Source organism: Protopterus annectens, chromosome 7.part0 (assembly GCF_019279795.1).
Source record: "Protopterus annectens isolate FY-2018-M chromosome 7.part0, PAN1.0, whole genome shotgun sequence".
Taxonomy (NCBI): Eukaryota; Metazoa; Chordata; order Ceratodontiformes; family Protopteridae; genus Protopterus; species Protopterus annectens.
Genome location: NC_056739.1, coordinates 160,771,715 through 160,791,721, shown reverse-complemented (window position 1 = coordinate 160,791,721; position 20,007 = coordinate 160,771,715). Strand labels below are relative to the sequence as shown.

Sequence of the window (20,007 nt, the reverse complement as noted above, 5' to 3'; positions counted from 1 at the left end):
ATTTGTGTGCATTTTCAACTTAATTTATCCTGCTGGGTATCAGTGGTGTGACTCAAAAAAACACCCTCTGGTGGCCAGAAGTATTTGAGTACATCCAATGACCATAACCCCTGTCCCTCACATAACCGGGTGGTATTTTGGTTGTCAATGATGGGATTCAAACCCCTATCACTGCCAATCATTAGTTACATATTGGTGGTAGTGACAGGCTATAAATTACAGTTTGTTAATACTTATTTTGCCAATAAAAAGAAAATTTGCATTTTTTATGTAATTTGAAGCCTTCAGAAAGAATGGTTCACTATTTTGACATATTTCTCCTTACATATTGTTCAATTTCTGCAGGTGTCATTTATTACTAATTTGAACATTTATAGGAATCTGATAAACATTTCCAGGATAGCAGCCTTTTTAGGCCTAATCATCAGGTCTTTTTTTCTTTTTATGTAGTATGTTACCAAATGATAGAATTTCATGTATAACCTTAAGTGGTCATGATGGTTACTGTCCAAGTGAAAAAAAAAACATTAATTTTTCATTAATCATGTATAAGGAAGAAATAATGTCTTCTATATAAACAAAACATTCATCTGTATCTGTAGTGTTCATGTGTCCTGTGACAGTGGTTCTACTCAGAAGCACAGCTAGGTGGTGTGAAGGGGGCAGCAACTCCTCTTGTAAAGTGTTACAGGGCACGACTGGCAAATGCCATTTGGTTTTCAGTGCATTACCAGCAGTTAGAAATCAATACCAGCAATATATTATTGATCAGAACTGAACTGCTTTAGTGTACCGTGTTTGGCATTGACATTGTAAACTGCAGCAGCTGCTTGCAGAAAATATACCAAATATGCCAAGCACATATATTAAGCAGTTTGCTATAGTTGAAAAAGATTTTTTTCTCTTTAAGCTTGAAAAGAGCTTTTTTTCTTGCTCTACAACAAGTATGATGTCTTACTGTCTGACCTGACATGCAGTTAAAGAACTCTTACACTAAAAGTATATAGTTTCAGAGTTTAACAATAAGTAAAGAGACAAACACACAAATAAGTAGATAAATACTTACACAGATCATTTTCTAGATGTAGTAGTGCTTCTCAGAGTGGCTGGTATAAGCAGTACTGGACCTTACAGAAGTAATAATGCTATAGTCTTGCTGGTCTGGTATTGCATAGTAGCACACAGTATGACAGGCATTGTTATCTACATATGCTAATGGCTATAGTCCTGACTTAATTACAATTCTTATTTAGTGCTCTAGCAATAGTGTTGGTATAGTGCCTTTTTACCAAATAAAACACACTTGGAAACAAGATATATCAAAATGGCACACTCATTTATTATTTGATTTAAATAAACTTAGTACAAAAATACAGAAACAAAACAGCACACGGTGCTCAGTAAAAATGGGCTAACATAAATAAACTGTGATTTCATGGTAATCTTTCATAAGGCATGTGTAGACTCGGTACATAATATATGGTTGCCTTATGGAAATAAGTTCAAATACAAGAAGAAGGTGCGACTCAATGTGATACAGTGTGACACAGTAATTACTCTAAAGAACATTGTTGGACACTGATACATATGCAGTCCATAATAGGCTAACTTAAGATTTTAATAGAGCACATGGGAGAAACAGGATTCTCAGTGTGTGATACTAATAACAAAAGTTATGGTCACATATGTATAACCAGTGAATAAGCTTCCTTGGCAGACTATACTCTGAAACATTACCTCTCTTACTGTTTTAGATTAAAATGTAGCAGCAAAAACCTTCCTAAGGTAAGTTTTTTTAAAATGAAGAAGACTGGTTTCAGACACACTGATTGATCAGTGCTTAGGCAACATGTTAAGGTACAGGAAATGTGGTACCTCTCACCTGGCTTTGAAACACACATAGGTCATTGTCCATTGTAAGTCCTGACGCCCATTTCTTTGTTCAGCAGATAGTCTGCTGACAATTTGTTGCAATCTATTTTATTAGTAAACTCATTATGCAATATGTCTATATTTCAATGTTTCCTTATCACAAAGGCACTGCCAGCAGTGTACAATGTGTTAAGAAAGGATGAGTCATTTGCTCAACTTCTTGTGACCTCTGCAGTTGCCGCAATCCTGGAAGTGCAAGTCAGTGCTCACTGCATGTGATAATAAATTAGCAATTCTATCCATTTCCCCGTCAACAGTACACGTGCATTTCCTTTTCCATTGCACCTTTTATTCCACTTTCTTTTAACTGTTGTCTTTCTCTGGGTCATTGTTTAGCTTTACATAAATCCTTTGGTGGTGTAACTCTGGAGAAATGTTTTTAATCTGGACTTGCAGTATTATCCATAAGCTCCTGTAAAAAGTAAAAAATAAAAGTTCATTCTTTAGCTTTGTACTTTATTATAGATTACTTTCCTTAATTACAGAATAATCAATATATATTTACATTTTACCAATTAGTATCTAGCTAATACCTCTCTTCAGACTATGTACTTGGGAAATGTGACTTCCATATTCATGTTCCAACCACCATGTCTTTTGCACTGTAACGCTGTGGGAAAGTGATGCAACTTTATTTTCAAACTGATATAACCAGCCATCTACCCTGTTGCTTTCCTTTGATTCCCACTCTTGAAGGCTTGTTTCTTCCAAGAAGGAAACAGAATAAAGCTATTCAATTTCATTCCCAGTCCTTTAAATACATCACACTATAAACAGCCCTTTGTCTGCTGCTGAATGCAACAAGATATATATGATATCTGGCATCTGGTCTCGAGGACCACAAATCTACTTTTGGAAATTTAGCTACCTGCAGAAGCAAGTCAGTTTCTCTTTCTCTAAATCTGGACATGAGTGTGAAAAATTATTTGTTAGAAATTTTGCCGATAGAGAGAACTTTTTAAAGGTACAAGATCTAAAACTTCATCAGTGCTACAGCCTCATTTCATTTAACATCCTAGGAAAGAAAAGATATAAAAACAAAGGTAAGACCCTTCCCCTGAAACAGCAGAAAGGAATGGGTTTTCAAACTGTAAAACAAAAATTATCTTACAAAATAAATGCAAAATAAAGAACTGCTCTGAAATGAACCCAAGAAATCTGCAAAAAGTTATACTGACACAAACCTGATCAAACTGCAGAAACTCAGAAAAGGTGTCCTGGAGGTACTGGTGCCCAAAACCCATTATTCGGTTCACAGTGTGACTGCAGATGCCAGCAACTTTTGCTGTAAAATCAATTGTAAAAGCAAATTTCTTCACTTCTGGACAGACTTCTGTTACCTTTGCATTTACTCCATGCTCAACATAGGCATCTGCTAAATTTTTAAAGGAGTTGTATGAGATATCTTTGAAAAACTTGTGAAATGTCTCATCTTCATTTATCTGGTGGAAGCAAGCACAATAGTTTAGTTGCAATGGCAGAGAACAGCATACAATCACACTTGTTCAGTATCTATCTGTCTATCTGCAAATCCTCCCAGGGAGTGTACACTCAAAGAACTTTAATAAAACAAATAAGATCTTATCAGACTACAATCTCAAGTAAATCCAACCAAATACTTCAGATCATTTTATTAGTAGCAATTATTTACAAACCATGCACTACTGGCAAAGTAAAGATGGAAAACTATAAATAATATAAGCAACTGGAGTAAAGTAATGCCTTTTGACTTTGCCCTGGTTAGGGGTTGCCACAGCAGAACTCTGGTCCACTAATGATTGGCAGTGGATTTTTATGGTGCCGAGTTGCCAGCACGACGCCCAACCTTCATGGAAGGCACACCCATTCACACACGCACCTACCTGCATGTCTTTAATGTTACTCAACCACGGGGAGGACATGCAGACTCCACACAGGAGCTAACCGCTGCACCACTGCGGCACAATATAACCAAATGAAGTGATATTCTTAAATGTTCAAATAATGTAGAACAATTACACTGTGTAATTTATACAGTTTGTTATATTTGCATACACACACACACACACACACACACACATATATATATATATATATATATATATATATATATATATATATATGGGTCTACTTCACATGACTGAAATTTTATTTGACTGAATTTGATTTGACCGAGACCATAATACTGAATTTTCAAAATGCTGAAAACTCATTTGACTGAATCTCATTAAACTGAATTGTAAGCCATAGACATGATGTGGGTTTCCTTTCTCCTGTGACTTAAAAAGAATTATTGTAACTTATAGTGCTGATTGTCAGAATACCGATTGTCATGTAGAAAGTAGTATTGTTGTGTTCCTGAATGTGGGTATGTCTGTTTACATTTTTATGGGAAGTATCTAAAGTAATATGGAGGATGTTTTGTGCATTCCCAATAGTAGTGGCAGCATGTAGAGTACCGTAAGGTAAGTAAAAGGTGTATGCCCTCTTCCCCACTGTAGTGCGAACCTGGAGTTAGTATATATAGTTGGGGGGGTGTGTGTGGGCCACCTAGTTTGGTTTTATATTGTCCGATTTCTGTTAAGAGGGTACATAAGTAGTTTTTAAGTTCTGGAAAGAATTAGTCATTAGTGTTGTAAGTGTGCATGTCTATGGTTTACAAGTTATTTTCTGAAATGTAGCATTGTAAGGTTTCAGTATTATGAGTTTGTCAATTGAGTTTTCAGTATTTTGAAAATTAGGTATTTTGGTCTTGGTCAAATGAAATTCAGTCAAATGAAATTTCAGTCATGGGAAGTAGGTGCTTCAACAAAGCATTAGTTTAAGGGTGTGCACACTTATGCAACCAGCTTATTGTACATTTTTTATTTTTTATATTTTCCCCTAACAGATTTGTTTGTTTTTCAATTGAATTGTACAGGTTATAGGTCATATTAAAGGTGGGAAAAGTTTTGAAATGATTGATTGTGGTCTCATTTTTTATATCACAATAACCTGACATTTTAACAGGGGTGTGTAAACTTTTTATATCCACTGTGTGTGTGTGTGTATATATATGTGTGTATATATATATATATATATATATATATATATATATATATATATATATATATATATATATATGTGTGTGAGTGTGTGTGTGTGTATATATATATATATATATATATATATATATATATATATATATATATATATATATAGAGAGAGAGAGCGTAAAATAAACCTGAAAGAGGAATTGTACCAAGCTTGTCTAATATGTTAATGAGAGACAGAATGCTGTGTGTGTATGGGAGGAAATACTTAGAATAGCATTATTAAATTAGTAACATCTGAGAAGAAAGCAGACAATAGCATGTGAGAGAGCAGTTAGTTTCAGAGCGGGTTGGGATATTTAGATGAGTTAAGATTGAGTGGAATCATAGGTTCATAGGTTCAAACTAGGTTAGTGACCACCAGGGTCTTTACAAACCTACTTATGCAACCCAACCCAGTTTTGTCCCAGAGTTCCTCAGACACCTGTATAGTGCGGTATGTTAGTAAAGAGGTACCTAAGGGTTATGGAGGGGCATTCTATTTGGGGATTAATTTACTTACTGTCAACCTCTGTCTATCAAGGACATAGGGACCAGATTGGGGGTGAATTTGTGATTTCCTAACCAATGACCAAGGTTTCTTTTGAATAGGGTAAAGGATGAACTCTGCTACATGTAGCTGAGGAGCTTATTCCATAACACAGGGATCCTTTGAAACACATATCCATCACTCCAGCAGATTCTATTTATGTCACAGGCAAAGTTCAGATCTTTAGATCTAGTGTTTCTGGTGCTGTTTGTCTTGTGGATGTTGAAAAGATCCATCAGAGCTGGATCTGAGGATGCCTTATATGCTAGACATAGATCACCTCTCAGTAACCTGTAGGAGACTGAGTACAGAGAAAGAGCCTTAAGGCAGTCTGTGTAGGACAGGGTATTCATACCCCGGATTCTCCTGGTGAGGAACCTTTGAAGGCATTCCAGCTATAGCACGTACCTGGCTAGGTACATGCTAAAAGGGCATTCTACTGAATGATGGGTCTGATAAGAGCTGAGTAGAGTACTATTACTTCATTAGACCTGGATGCCATACCCTTCTTTATAAGATAAGTGACATAGTGAAAAGAAATTCTAATATTGGCTACATGTTGGTTGAAGGCCAGATTACTATCTACATATGTTCCCAGATCCCTAACTTCTGGTTCAACTCATAGGAGTGTTCTATCAATGGAGTAATTGGGTGGAGAATTTTCCAAAGGGCAGTATAATGCATTCCTTTGCATTGAGTTTTAATCCATGGCTCTCACACCAGTCATTTGTTTGTGTTAGATCTTCTTGTTGGATGTTGGTGTCATGAGGGGAATCTATAATACCTCCCAGGTTGCAGTCATCTGCTAACTTGGTGAGCCAGAGGCTTTTAACATTAGCCTTAACTTACAAGAAGTAGATGCCAAACAGGAGCAGGCCCAACACAGAGCCCTGGGGTACTCTGCTGGTGACTGGTATATTGGTGGAGGTGGCCTCACCTAGTCTGACTTCTTGGGTTCTATCTACCACCTGGAAATCCATGAGTTATGCAGGGATTTATGCCTAGTTCTAAGAGTTTGTCAACAATACCTGAGTGAGGTATTGTATTGAATACCTTGGCCAGGTCAAGGTTGGAGGTATGCACCATTTTCCCCTCATCCATAGCAATGGTGACATCATGAAGGAATCTACCAGATTAAGTAGTCAAGAGCATCTCTTAACAAAGCCACACCGGAATGGGTCCAGTGTCTGTAGTTTGCCATAGACCTTGTTGATCATTTCTATGATAATTCATTCCATTGCTTTGCATATTAGTCTTGTCAGATTGATAGTTCTGTAGCTCCCAGAGTTAGTTGATGGTCCTCCCTTATGAAGAGGGATGACTGGTGCAGCCCTCCATTCAACTGACATATAAACTGTTTTGAGACTGTAGTTGAAAAGTGGCTCAAGTGTTTCTGTTAGGTCATGTTTTAGGTTATTTAGTTGGCAACTGGAGATATTGTGTGGGCCCACTGAAGCAGTGTTTTTAGGCCTTAGTGAGCACCTCCAGGACCTGCTCCCTGTTGATAGTTGGGGGGCTGCTAGAAGGGGTTTCACAGGGGGGTAGAGATAAATGTCACGGGCAGTAGATTTACTATGTCACCCTGGTCAGTGAAGGTTGTGCCATTTATCACCAGTTATGCCCACTGCTGATCATTACCGTTAAGGTTCCTGACATAAGTGAAGAAGGCCTTGTGATTGTCCTTAACCTGGGAGGCTATCCTGACCTTGTAATTGGCCTTTTTGGACTTTATTAGACCTTTTAGTTTCTCTTTTAGTTGAATCAGAGCACTCTTGTTTTTATGAGAGCTGCTCTTTATGATTTTGGTATCAAGTCTTTTTCATTTGTTATATAGCCTATTAGGGTAAGGATGCTACATGTGTGGTTTGTTTTTGGTGTTAGATCTGGGCTTACTTCTGGTAGTTATGGCAGCCTCAATGCGGCCATTTAGATGTTTGTACAGGGTTCCTGTAAATAATTCTGCACTTGTAGTTCTTGAAATTTAGGGTAGCCATGAATTTTGACAAACTATCATTTAATAGGAAGAATTTTGCTTTATAATTCTGAACTGCTATGGGTTTAGTTGAGTTTTCTGGGTTGATTTTTATTTTGAGGGAGACAGCTTTGTGGTGCAACTTCACCAATGAGGACGTGACACTGGGGGTGCAATGCTCTCCCATGTTGGTGAATAACAGGTGTAATACATTTGATCTTCTAGTTGGAGAGTGCACTAGCTAGTCCAGAGTGTTAGTGCTGATAAAGTTTAGGGAAATGTTGTGCCTTTGAGTCAGAGGCAGTGTACATTTCCCATAGAGGGGTGGTTAAAGTCTTCCATAAATCAAGTATTTGGTTGGATGGTGAGTGCTTCTAATAGGTCTAGTTAAGAGGTCTGGCCTTCAATGGGTCATAGAAGGAGATCTGTAGTTGGCGAGGACATGGTAGGGATCTCTGTCTATGGAGACTTGAACATGGTTGGACTCCATGGCATCATCCTGTTTAAACAGCCTTGAGTTGTATTTGCTGTTAACATAGACTGAGAGTTCAAACCAAGTCTCGGTAACAGCAAGGATGTCAACATTCTTCAGAGTGAAGACTCTGAGAAGAGCTTGTATGGTCTGGCATTTCTTGTTTAGGCTCCTAGCATTGAGCAGTAACATCTTAAGGTTGCTTTAAGTTTTTCAGGCCACAGCATCATTAAGAACTAGCAGGTTAGTATGTGTTATTTTCCATGAAATGTTTGATGCAGGCTTCTTCAGACATTAGTTGTTTTAGATTTGTTCAAAATTTGTGAAATGAATCGATGCTTTTGAGTGGGAAGCTATGGAAGGATAATAGGATTGAGCATCCGATGGCACTAAACTTGTAGTGTGTCAGAGAGACAGAGGGAGACAGATCGAAAAAGATGGGGGGTAGGGGAATCATCTGTCAGGAACAGAAAAGTATCCATTTTAGAAATGGAAAGATTAAGGAGCCTAGAAGAAGTTCTGCCCTTCGTGGCATTGGGAGCTAGCTAACTTTAGCTAGAACTAAACAATAATGTTCAAAACAGGGGGCTAGTGTGATGCACCACTATATCTTTTTCAGTCATATACATTATAACTTGTTCAGTCATATACACACTGACTTTGATGCCTGATTTTAGTGGTGGTCTGGATAGCAATTCTAAGCACTATTTGTATAGCTTTGTATAAACAAAACCAATGGATGACACATGTGCTAACATCTTTTTTAAAACTTAGAGATAATAACTGGCATGCTTGGAAACACTACCAACAATCTTCATACGTCAACACTACACAGTCCGTAAGCAAAACAAGCCATCAGACATCACAAATACAACGTCTTCAAGTATAAATAAAACACCTTACTTAACAAACCAAAACTCTTTTGGAAAGAGGTTTGTCATCTTACTGGTTGAAACAAAGATTCAAGCAACTAATTTCTCCCTCATCCCACTTTCTTCCACAGAATTCTTAAAGGAATTGACAAATCTTCTGAGCTAAACAGACACCACTCTCATCACTCCAAACAAAGATCCACACCCCATCCATCTATTCCTCTCTTCTACTCTTCACACTAATTAAATATAAAGATGTCCAGTCTCTACTCGAGCCAGTCCCAGTTGATACCCTGGCATGTATAGACAGCACACGCTCATGGTCCACATACCTCTGCACAGACCTCTTATCAATCTCTTTCTCTCTCATGCACATATGCAGTTTATACCTTAAACAAAATATCATGTCAACTGTCTGAAAACCAGTCTTAGCCAAACCCTTACCTAAGGAAACCAAAGCAGCTAAAACATCACATTTCCAGTCTATCTCCATCTTACACACCCAACGTAAGACATAGGAAAAGCTTATCTACACTCATCTAGTTGAAAACATCAATAAATATAAACTACTATCTCACAAACAACATGGCATTTGGCTCAAATGTAGTACTATGATGACAATCTGATCACTATGGAGCAATCTTTATCAACCGAAGTAAAGCTTTTGATCTGGTGGTTCACTCGGTTCTCCTAACCTGTTTGCTATAAATAGGCATATATCAAGAACCAACCTTCTAGTTTCACAACTCCACTTCTTGTATATCTCCCTTAATCAAAGGAAATGGTCAAGGCTCAGTTCTGGCACCATTATATTTCTCCTTCTTTATTAACAAACTTCCCTATAACATACCTCAGCTGCCATTCTTGCTGTATGCTGAAGACACTGTACTGCTCCACTCGAATGATTCCCTACCAACCCATGAGTGCATCTTATGATCCCACTTCAACAAACTCTCAGCCTGGATTTCTAACAAAAAACTACTTCTGAACCCATTCAAAACAAAATCCATGATCTCTGGCAGTAAACCTACACTCAACAAACTCACCAACTCCTTGCATATCCGATCTACAGACTATACAAACATTGAAAATGTCTCTTCCTTTAAATACCTGGGAATATGGCTAGATTAATGTCTTACCTTTCATATCCACGTAAAACAAACTTGAATAAGACTAAATTACCTCTTATTGTGGACTAGACAAATATCCCTTATGCTACCCTACTCTGCAAGATCAGTGACGGGTAAAAGCATCCTTCTGTCACAACTTGCATATGGCCTGCCATTGACACCTTCTGCCTCATGAATGAATAATAAAAAAAAAAAATAAACTCTTTCAAATAATATTTGCAGATTTATTGTTTTCTTCTCTAGACAAGAATACCACTGTTCAACCATAGTAAAAGCCAAATGGCTTCCAGTCAGCAAGAAGTAGATCTCCTATTCGCCTTTTCTTAATTAATCTCCTGCACTCAGACTCCTTAGCCTATTGGTTGCCATGTTCTACTCAAGAACACCCTTCTACAATCTCAGAAGCAAAGACCACAATGGTCCACTGCTCAGAACACCATTTTTTAAACGTCAGTTTATAAGGCATAGCTTCTCTACTCGAGGCCAAAAACCGTGAGGACCTCTTCTACCTCATCTCTAAGAAGCTACCTCTTATCTAACATTCAGAACTGAGTTGGAATCCCACATGTTCATCCAAGCAAAATGTAAATGCTTGCAAACAAGACAGATATCATAACACCTCTGCCTCATCTGTTAACAACTCACTCTCTCACATAATTCCTATCTGCTTATAGACTGTTACTAAATCTCTTCAACCACCTTCTTTTCTATCCTCCCACCTTCGTTCCCCTTCTTATTTAATTTTTTTCACTGTTTCCTCTTCCTATTGTATTGGACATATGTAACTATGTGAATAATGGTTGTCTAAACACAATGTAATATGTATCAAAACGTAATTTCTGTTTGTTACTAAGACATTGTAAAGTTATGTAATGTTATATGTTCTACTTGTACTAACTTTACCTATTGTACTATCTAGGTTAATCTGCATTACTGTTATGGTCTTCTCCATGCTGAGGCTGAAAATGGTCCATTGAGATCATGGCTGTATTTTGGCCAACAAATTAAAATGAAAATAATTAAAAAATAAAAACATGTAAACTGCCTACATACAGGTACAAATAGTTTGGTATGCTAAGAATCCTCTCTGTAGCCACTTCATTTTTTATTTTCACATACAAGTGTTTTCTTGGCCATTTTGTACAAATTTATTCTATTTTTCCATGCTGTTTATGCACGCAAGTGATTTAAGTAATTAAATGAATGATTAGTTAAACTGGTAAATTAGCTGGCCCACTGTGGAACCTTTTCAGTCATGACCTGGTTGACAAAACTGACTTTGTGTTTAATTTTGAAACTTTAAGCTACACCTGAAAATGTCCCTGAGTGACTCAGCCCACATAACATGGTTTACAAACATACGCGTAAAAAAAGCAAAAAGAAAAAGGAAATGCATAAAAGAAGGGGTCTGGGAGCACATGTTTTGCAGTTCTCAGGACTAGCATCTACTGGCAAGAACGTCTTACTACTGCTGCTGTGATTTTAATGTCCCAAACAAAATAAATCAGAGCACGAACGTCCACATGGTAGAGTTTTATTGTGAAGCTTTCGAGTCAGCACTCTTTTTCAATACTCAAAAGCTTCACAATAAAACTCTATCGTGTGGACGTTCGTGTCTTCATTTATTTTGTTTGGTGTACTTGGACTATTACTTAGCTGTTGTTCCTAACTGCTTCTTCTGTGCTTTTTGTGATTTTAATGCCCACATGCTCTCGTACAATTGTTAATCATTAAAAGTCAAGTTACAGATGCATAGACAAATTTACTTTTTCAGTTTAAAAATAATCAGCTTTTTATGAACAAAGTCATAAACAGACATTTCACTATTTATAGTTATCTCTTTAGCTAAAGATCTTCAAATATAAGATTACTTGCTGGGAAATATCTTATTAAGGAAGTCAGAAATTATAATTACTTAAAACTTTTTCACATTGGCACCTAAAGGACTCAGTAATGAAATGTATTACCGCATTAATTAGATGTTTTCAATAAAGCCAGAACTATGAAACAATATGTACTAAATACAGTCATTTTATTGCCAGAGATTAATTCTCTCACTAGATTTCAGTAAGAAAAGAGTGTGAAATATAGTAATGCTGTAGTAAGAATGCAACCTACTGTGAAATAAGATGCATTATTTAAAGATGTCAAATGTGGTTGCATTCCCCCTTTAAGGCCTTCTGGATTGACATTGCTGATAAAGAAGAATCTCTTTATTATTCTGATTTTTTTTTTCTGACATTGCTTGTTACATACCACTCCGTCCCATACACATACACACTCTCACTCTGATATCCTTCTGTTGGTGCCAAGAATTTACAAATGTTTTGATCTTTTTTCCTGCTGTACCCCACCTGATAATTATTCAACATAGTTGTTGCACTCTCCTGTGAAAGATTTCTTCACAGTGTCTAATTCTGTCTCAGTTTGTTATTATACCCCCTTTTAGTAGGAACAGTTTCTTCCTAAATATGTTCCGGCCCTGTGCTCAGTTTACCCTACATTTTCCAGGACGGTGCTGCATTTTTTTCATTCCTGTCCAGAGTCCATTTCAGTCCAGAGACTGGCCATAAATCTTCTAACATACACGCTCTACGTAAGGATCACACCATAGTGGCCATCTCCTCTGCCCTATTGCCATCCTACATATGTCCATCTGAAGGCATAGATATCCAGAGCTGTGCACATCATGTATGTAACATACAAAAGGACAAACCATTCATTATTTAACCCTAAAAGGATCATCAAGAAATGAACAACAAGAGTTTTTTGATGTGTGTGCATTTTACCTCTGTTACTTGTTTAGTATCAACACAGTGGTTTATCTTCCAGTTACTTAACTTTCACAAGGTTTGAATTTCCTCAAGAAGTCTTGAGTATAGCCAAGGTAAAAGATAAATAAATAAAAATAAACACAACCCGGGAAAACAGGATTCTAAGTGCCTGCCTTTTTTGCTTACTCAGAGTATTAGTGAAAACATTCATTCATTCTGATAACCTTCTTAAACTATGCAGGATTGTCTATCTTGGCAAACAAAAGGCATAAGCCGATGAAAGCAATCCTCGAAAACATTTTTGTTCCAGTAAAATGAGCACTACTTGAATCATGCTCTCCATGGTGGGGGATGCATAACACTTCTCAAAAAACAAGCCCCCACACACAAAAAATATACAATTCAGTACCCACTTGCATTAATACCCTGTCACAAAGTCAGAAACATAGTAGTAACTGGAAACATGTAAATTGTGGCATGTAGTGTCACAATCCATAATGATATAGCATTCTCTGTTCCTGCCATCTTCCTGGAAATACTGCCCTCAGATGACCACTGCTGTGCACTGCATCAGTGAGAGAAAACAGACTTCATCAACCCTACAGTTTGTCCATTTGCACCCATGTCTGAGAATTATGCCGTCTAGCAATAACTTTGGTTTCCGCTATTACTCAAAAGGCCAGTCTAGGCTTATAAGAGCTAGCTTTACATTTCCATCTTGGTTGAATCTATTTGCTGAATATGACATTGAAAGTCTGCCTTGTTTCTGCTACCACCGTCTTTTTTGAAAATACTTCTGATAGTCCTACCACAATTTCTTTAGCAGATTATCCCGTACTCCTCACATTTTCACTTGATTCGGGTAGATTTAAAACAACTACATGGTCTATGTTTGTACGCTACAGTTTAACACATCACTTATCTTCTCTAATTAACAAACTGCACCTGAAGAATTGAAAATAGCCATTAAAAGTATTTTGTTCTTACCGTATTATTGATGTGCTCTCCTTCCACTTTAAGGATGTCCACGATTCTTTGTATAAGGATATCCACTAGTAGAAGAATAGTAAGAAGAAAAGAAAACAAGAATAAACATCAACTTGTCCATATTCTTCTAGAGAAATTGCAGCCTACACTCAAATTACTGTATTTATACCAGGTATTAGATCCATGGCAAAAGATCATTGAAATAAGTGTGTAGGGAATCATTTCTAAATCATTGTAACTGATTTTCCTTTGTAGACTTTGAAACAGTATTTTAATACAGACATACAAAGAGTTAAAAAATTAAACAGACAGACAAGCTAAACTGCTTCAGTTTTACGTGCCCCTGGAAACTGAAGTCTACAATAAAACTCTCTCAGAATTCCACTTACCGCATGGGGCAGGCCATCTGTAGTTTGGCAGAAAATAATTGTCTCTTAGAAAAAAATAATAAAAGACTTACTAGTCTATATTGGATTAATTCATTAATTCATTCTCCAATTACCTATTTAAGCAAATTTAGGGGCATGGGACACCAGACATTAACTTGGCATTCATTGGACACAAGGCAACCAAATCAAACCTGGATATGATGCCAGTCTACTGCAACATGCACAAACACATGTACACAACATGCTCATCTATGTGCAGTTTGGAGAATTTGTCTACAGCACATCTTTCAGCTGTGGGAGGAAACCAGAGCATCCAGTAAAAATGGCATATGCACTGGGAGGACATGCTGATTCTGTACAGACAGCATTCTAGTTGGGAATTGAGGTGAAGACCTAAGTACTGTGAGGCAGCAATCTGCCCCCCCCCCCGATAATAGGTTTGCTGCTACAACTAAACCATAAAAGAACCTTGGAGCAGGTAAAACCTATCCATCCTATTTTGCTTTCAGATTGATACACCCATAGTACCTTGCAGTTAAATAAGACATCATAGAACACATTTGGTTGGCATTTGGAGACTGGAAAATGCCATATAAAACTGCACAATGCCATTTAAAGGCAATATATTTAATTTTATCTCTACCATAGATGTGCTTACCTGATATTTTTATCATAGTATTAAGCGTATTCTGCAGGCTCATAACTGTACCTTTACCCATATTTTATGGAGCATACACAGAAAATAGTGCCTAGTAAACTTGCAGAATTCTGAAACAATTATTTTGAAGTGGATGCAGTCATGAAACCTTGACAGATGGAAAATCTGAAATCCAGTACTGAGATGGTAGAGTGTAAAGGATCTTTACAGTTCTAGTAGATTTTATGTCAGTAACATAAAACATTTTGAGTCTTACTTTCAAGTTTAGCTTTGCAGAGAAATACTAACTCCTCAGAGCCTTAATCCTTTGGCAGTTAGTGCAAAGGAATAAGGCTCTAAGCTGTTGAGAAAGTAGAGGGTTTGATTCTTTCCACACCCGTTTTTCTGCTGAGTGACTCTGAGCAGACTACTTGACCAGGGAGTGCTCCTAGGTTGCAGGTGGGCTTACTTGGTTAACAAATGTATAAAAATGTTTATTATGCATAATTGTTTTTTTTTCTCTTTCTGTATTGTACACAGTTTGTGCAGTGTATTTCTGTATTTGAATGTTATACTGTTAAAAATATAATAAAAAATTGTTTAAAAAAATGTCTTATGCACGCATGGGTCTGCTTCAGTACCAAGTGGTTAGAAACTGATAAGCTGTTTTTATTGCACCATGCAGTAGAAGAAGGTTCATTGAACTTTAAGAAGTAACTAAGACATGTTTTAAAGTTCTAATCTGCATCTGAAGTAATTTGTTCCTATATGGGATATGAATATCATATTATCTTACAGACTCATTAATGAAAATGAATACAAATGACATGGGCACACATGCACAAAAAAATTCACATGCTGATAAAAGTTAATGTACTTTTCATTAATTGTCTGCATCTGTGCCCCTCGCATTTACTACTACTGAGTCTATGTGCACAACCATGTGATCACTGCATCAAGGAGCTATCTGTTCCAGCTGTTCCAAAATGTTATGGCTTTGACTTTGAAGAATGATTTCAGTGCCAGCAAATTATGATGTCACAAATACAGAATTATGATATGAGGGAAAGGAACAGAAAAACCAATGTGTCTTCAGAAAATATCCCCAAGCAGTAATGATACATTGGAAATAAGAAATTGTAAAATATTATTTATTTATTTACATTTGTTAACTGGGCAGTATCCAACTGAATTGCAAAGCCGTTTTCAGCAGAGATCTAGGGGAGAAAAGCTCCAGAACAGTACAAATGAGTTAAAGGACCAGTAGATAAAAAACAAATATAACAAAAAATGCGTGTTACAAGATCACACAAGGATTACAAGGCAATAGCAAACTTTTACATAGTATGCAATATAAGTTAGGTACAAATTATGAAGTTATATAAAGGAATACAACATCCAAAAGAAAATCAAAGAGATAATGCGCAAGTCATGCAAGAGATGAGCAGTAACAGGAATCACATTCAAGAGATAAGTAGCAATAGAAAGAAAACTATCCAGGAGCAATACAGGGGCAAAGCCAGTTAGTATTTAGATAGTCTTTCAGGGTGGTCTTAAATGCAGACAGGTTGGGATTTTTTAGGATGCGCTGAGGAAGATTATTCCAGTCTTTGGCTATTTTATAGGAGTAGAGAGAGTTGCCATGGTTGTTGTGAGACTGGGTCACTTTTAGCATTAGTTTGTTGGATGACCTAACACTTGCAAAGTTTTTTTTTCTGTTTTGTGTTTGTCAAAAAACACACTCAGATTTGTGTATAGCCTAGAAAAATGATTTATAAAAAGAAAGTGGAACAGAGTAGATAAAGACACTATCATATGTGACTGAATCATGATTTGTATGCCTTGAGTAATTTACAGTGGCTTGTGAACTAGAATAACGTTTAATGTCTGGCAAATCTGGTCATGTCTGAAAGTGCAACGACTTTTTTTTTTCCTGGCTGTAGCATTTCTCCTTCCTGACCTAAAACTCTTTTTGTTGCTCTCTGTCTTTCGTTTCATCTCATCATTATGCCATTCTAAATGTGAGCTTACCCCCAGCATGCAACATAACAGTCTTGCTGTATCCTACAGACTTGTGGGATGCGGGCTGCCAAATAATGCACACAGAACACCCATGGCTTTTATCTAGTATATCTGGTCATTATAATTGGGGGGGGGTGGGTTCACTTGCATGCCCATTTATTATTTAAATGTTCATTTATTTTGGTGTTTTTAGCATGCAATAATCCAACAGAAATTTAGGTTATGAGGCACATGACTACAAAGCAGATCCTATAAACGCTAGTTTTCCAGAAAAAAAAAAAGAAATTTAGCATGCAAAGCTATGTAGTCTCTGTATGACAAAACTACATTTATCCTACAGAAAGAAAGTTGGCAACACCTTCTAACACAAGGAAGTAGAATTCTGTCTAGGATGGTAGTCTGTGAAGTATTGTATTGGAAAAGCAATGTTTGAGATCCTCTTTAAGTCTTTTGGTTTGTCTGTTGCATTACAGATAAGCCAATGAACTACAACAGATCTCCACAGCATTACTATTTCAGGACTTACAGTAACCATGTCATTCAGTGACTCAGAGATGGGGGAGATTTTGCAGCCTGTTGCTAGCATGAATCAGTGGTACTTAGTGAAATCAAAAATAAAACATATTTCAGACAGATAAGAAAAACAGATGCTTACCAGAATCTTCGTCAGGAGGCTTTTGTTTCTTAGCATCCTGCAGTGCCTTGTTTCGATCTGCTGCTTCATTGGTCGGCTCACTTTGTTTCACAATCTTCTCTATCTCTTGAGATACTTGTTCATAGTAATCAGCAGAGGGGTCGCCATCTATACCAAAACAGAGAAATTTCAGCATGGTATGTTACAAAAACACTCAAGACCATCACCCTTTCATGACCCTGCTTTCCAGATGTAATGCCTCCTTGACATTTCTTACAAGAGAATTCTTTTTGCCTGGGTCATCCACTTGCAATGTCCTCCATTTTGTTTTTAGAACTATAGACAGCTTTAGTTTTTATGGTATAAATGTATTAAATACCCTTTTTACTTTTATTTATTTATTTATTTAACTGCACAGATGGGCATGTTCAATGGCCCCTTTCAGTTGTAACCCAGATCAAAGCTACAAGAAACAATTACAAATCAAATATAGAAGTTATTAATTCACAGAGCAACATTAACAGGGGAATAAAGATGTAAATTAGGACAGTGCAGTTTCAATAGTTTTCAGACACAATATCAAAACAACTGACTTTTTTGCACTATATTGTTTTGTGGAACATCCTTTGGGTTTGGATACCTTCTATTCTATAAACCATGCTAAAGACCCCCCCCCTCTTCAATTAAATGTTCTCAACCTAGACTTCTCATCAGCAGAACAGTTATGACAGTTTGTAAGCCTTTATAGCATATTTTATCTGTATAATAACTTTATTGCATCCTATTTTTGCAGTAGTCATACTTCTGTCATTTACCATTGAAAAAAGTAGTTACAAGAAGCATTGTCAGCCCTTACTACTAACCATATCTACATATATTCCAGCCCATAATCCTTTATTTTATTCAGTTTTCCTTAAAATATTGGTAAACAGAGTGTGTGCTAACTCAAAGCACATTTTTGTCTGTGAATTTGGGCATGTCTGCATGTATTTGTGGGTGTGGGTGGCATTATAGTAAAAAGTATGGTAAACTGCTAAAGTACATATCGGTAAAGTTTACTATTCATAGCTCACACATGTTTAGTAATTTCAAGAATGGCTTCAGTATAGATCATGACAGGAATGATAGACTACTACAGGTCATTGTGATATCACTTACCACAGTGCTTTACTGATTTTGGCCTGCAGATATCCTTAAGAGGCAGTGATGTTGGCTTCTTGCGTTTGCATTTGGTGCTGGCTTGTGTTTCAGGACTTGCTGTTCTGTGCTCTTGAGGCAGGTTTAGTTTTAGAGAAAACACTCTTTTAATGCTGGTTTTCTTCTTAGTTTCATTACTGGATGGGCAGCATACGTCATTCTCAGGAAATGCATTCCCATCTAATGAATTATTTGTAGCAGGTTTCAATGGAGAAATTACATTTGGCTTCTTTTCTACATCTTTCTTCTTCCAGAACAGACTCACAAAGAACCTGAACACAGATGGTGTTTTCTTTCTGCTTCTAGAACTCTTTGACTCCTTCTCACTACTGCTTCTGTTCTGGGGGCACCCAAGGCTGTCCTTTGTGGATTTGGGTGTACATTCCTGTGGAGTTGTGGCTGTGAATGGGTTAATTTTCATTGCCTTGTCCTTATTAATTCTGTTCTTTGAGTATCCATGGAAGTCGCTAAGTGATCTGCCTAGTTTTGTTACTTTTCTGTAGTGCGGTTGCACTAGTGGCACTGAGCCAGGCTTGAACTTGCAGTTCATTTTCTGTGTGCCTTCACTTAAACTCAGACTACGCTTCACATAGATTTCCAAAACTTTGTCAGCCCCTTCTTTGCCTAGTGAGGGATATTTGCTACTGTAATGTAAAATCTGAGGATGCGTTTGCATTTTGTCTTCTTACCTGTGTTAAATAGAGAGTATTTCATAAATATACATATACTGAACTAGGTTCCATATGTAAAGTTAAGCATGCACTGATTACCAATATGTGATTAATTTCAAAACAATATACTGTACAATTTTATTATTTACAGATAATTCACATTAACATTTCCTATTGTAATGTAATATTACTCCCTTTAAATTTTCTCACATCACCATACCAAAATAGCATTTACTATTAATTATATCAAGGCTCATAACATGAACCATTAAGAAATGTACTTACAGAATGTGTAAAACAATTCACAACAATACAGCCAGTGTATTCTCAGACACTGTGTGGTTTCCCACCAGTGTAGTGCGGCCCTTTCACTTAGTCCAGCTCTGTCACTTTCCCAGTTGACTTATTTGTCTCTGTACTTTACTCCACTCGCTATACCTGTGAATGACTCATCATTACAAATAGCATTACTTTGCAGTATATGCCTTTACAGTAAGTGCTGTGTAGCAACTGTCCCGGGTTTTCCCATTAACCATCTTGGAAGTTACCACGGACAGTGTTTTTTGCCTGAGTGGTTACCATCTGCTTATCCTCATTTCCTATTCAAAGAGATTACTGTTCATTCATGATACATTTTCATAAATAGTTTTTGTAGAGGGCCTCTGTTCCTACAGACCTGTGTGCCTTGATGTTTGGGCTCTCCCAGACTTCTTTCTCT

The 20,007-nt window shown here is 37.0% G+C and overlaps 1 protein-coding gene across 2 annotated transcripts in view; it reads right to left on the bottom strand.

Annotated features, from left to right (window-relative positions):
• Positions 1-1,324: 1,324 nt before the first annotated feature.
• LOC122806303 (apoptosis facilitator Bcl-2-like protein 14) overlaps positions 1,325-20,007 on the bottom strand; it is a 23,024-nt gene continuing 4,341 nt past the window's right edge. For both annotated transcript variants that reach the window (XM_044076610.1, XM_044076611.1), the window contains exons 2-6: positions 18,580-19,307; positions 17,443-17,589; positions 13,740-13,804; positions 3,117-3,374; positions 1,325-2,344 (exon numbers count right to left, since the gene is read on the bottom strand). In XM_044076610.1, the coding sequence (XP_043932545.1) occupies positions 2,312-2,344; positions 3,117-3,374; positions 13,740-13,804; positions 17,443-17,589; positions 18,580-19,294 (1,218 nt within the window). In that variant the 5' untranslated portion in view covers positions 19,295-19,307 and the 3' untranslated portion in view covers positions 1,325-2,311. The remainder of the gene's footprint in view (positions 2,345-3,116; positions 3,375-13,739; positions 13,805-17,442; positions 17,590-18,579; positions 19,308-20,007) is intronic.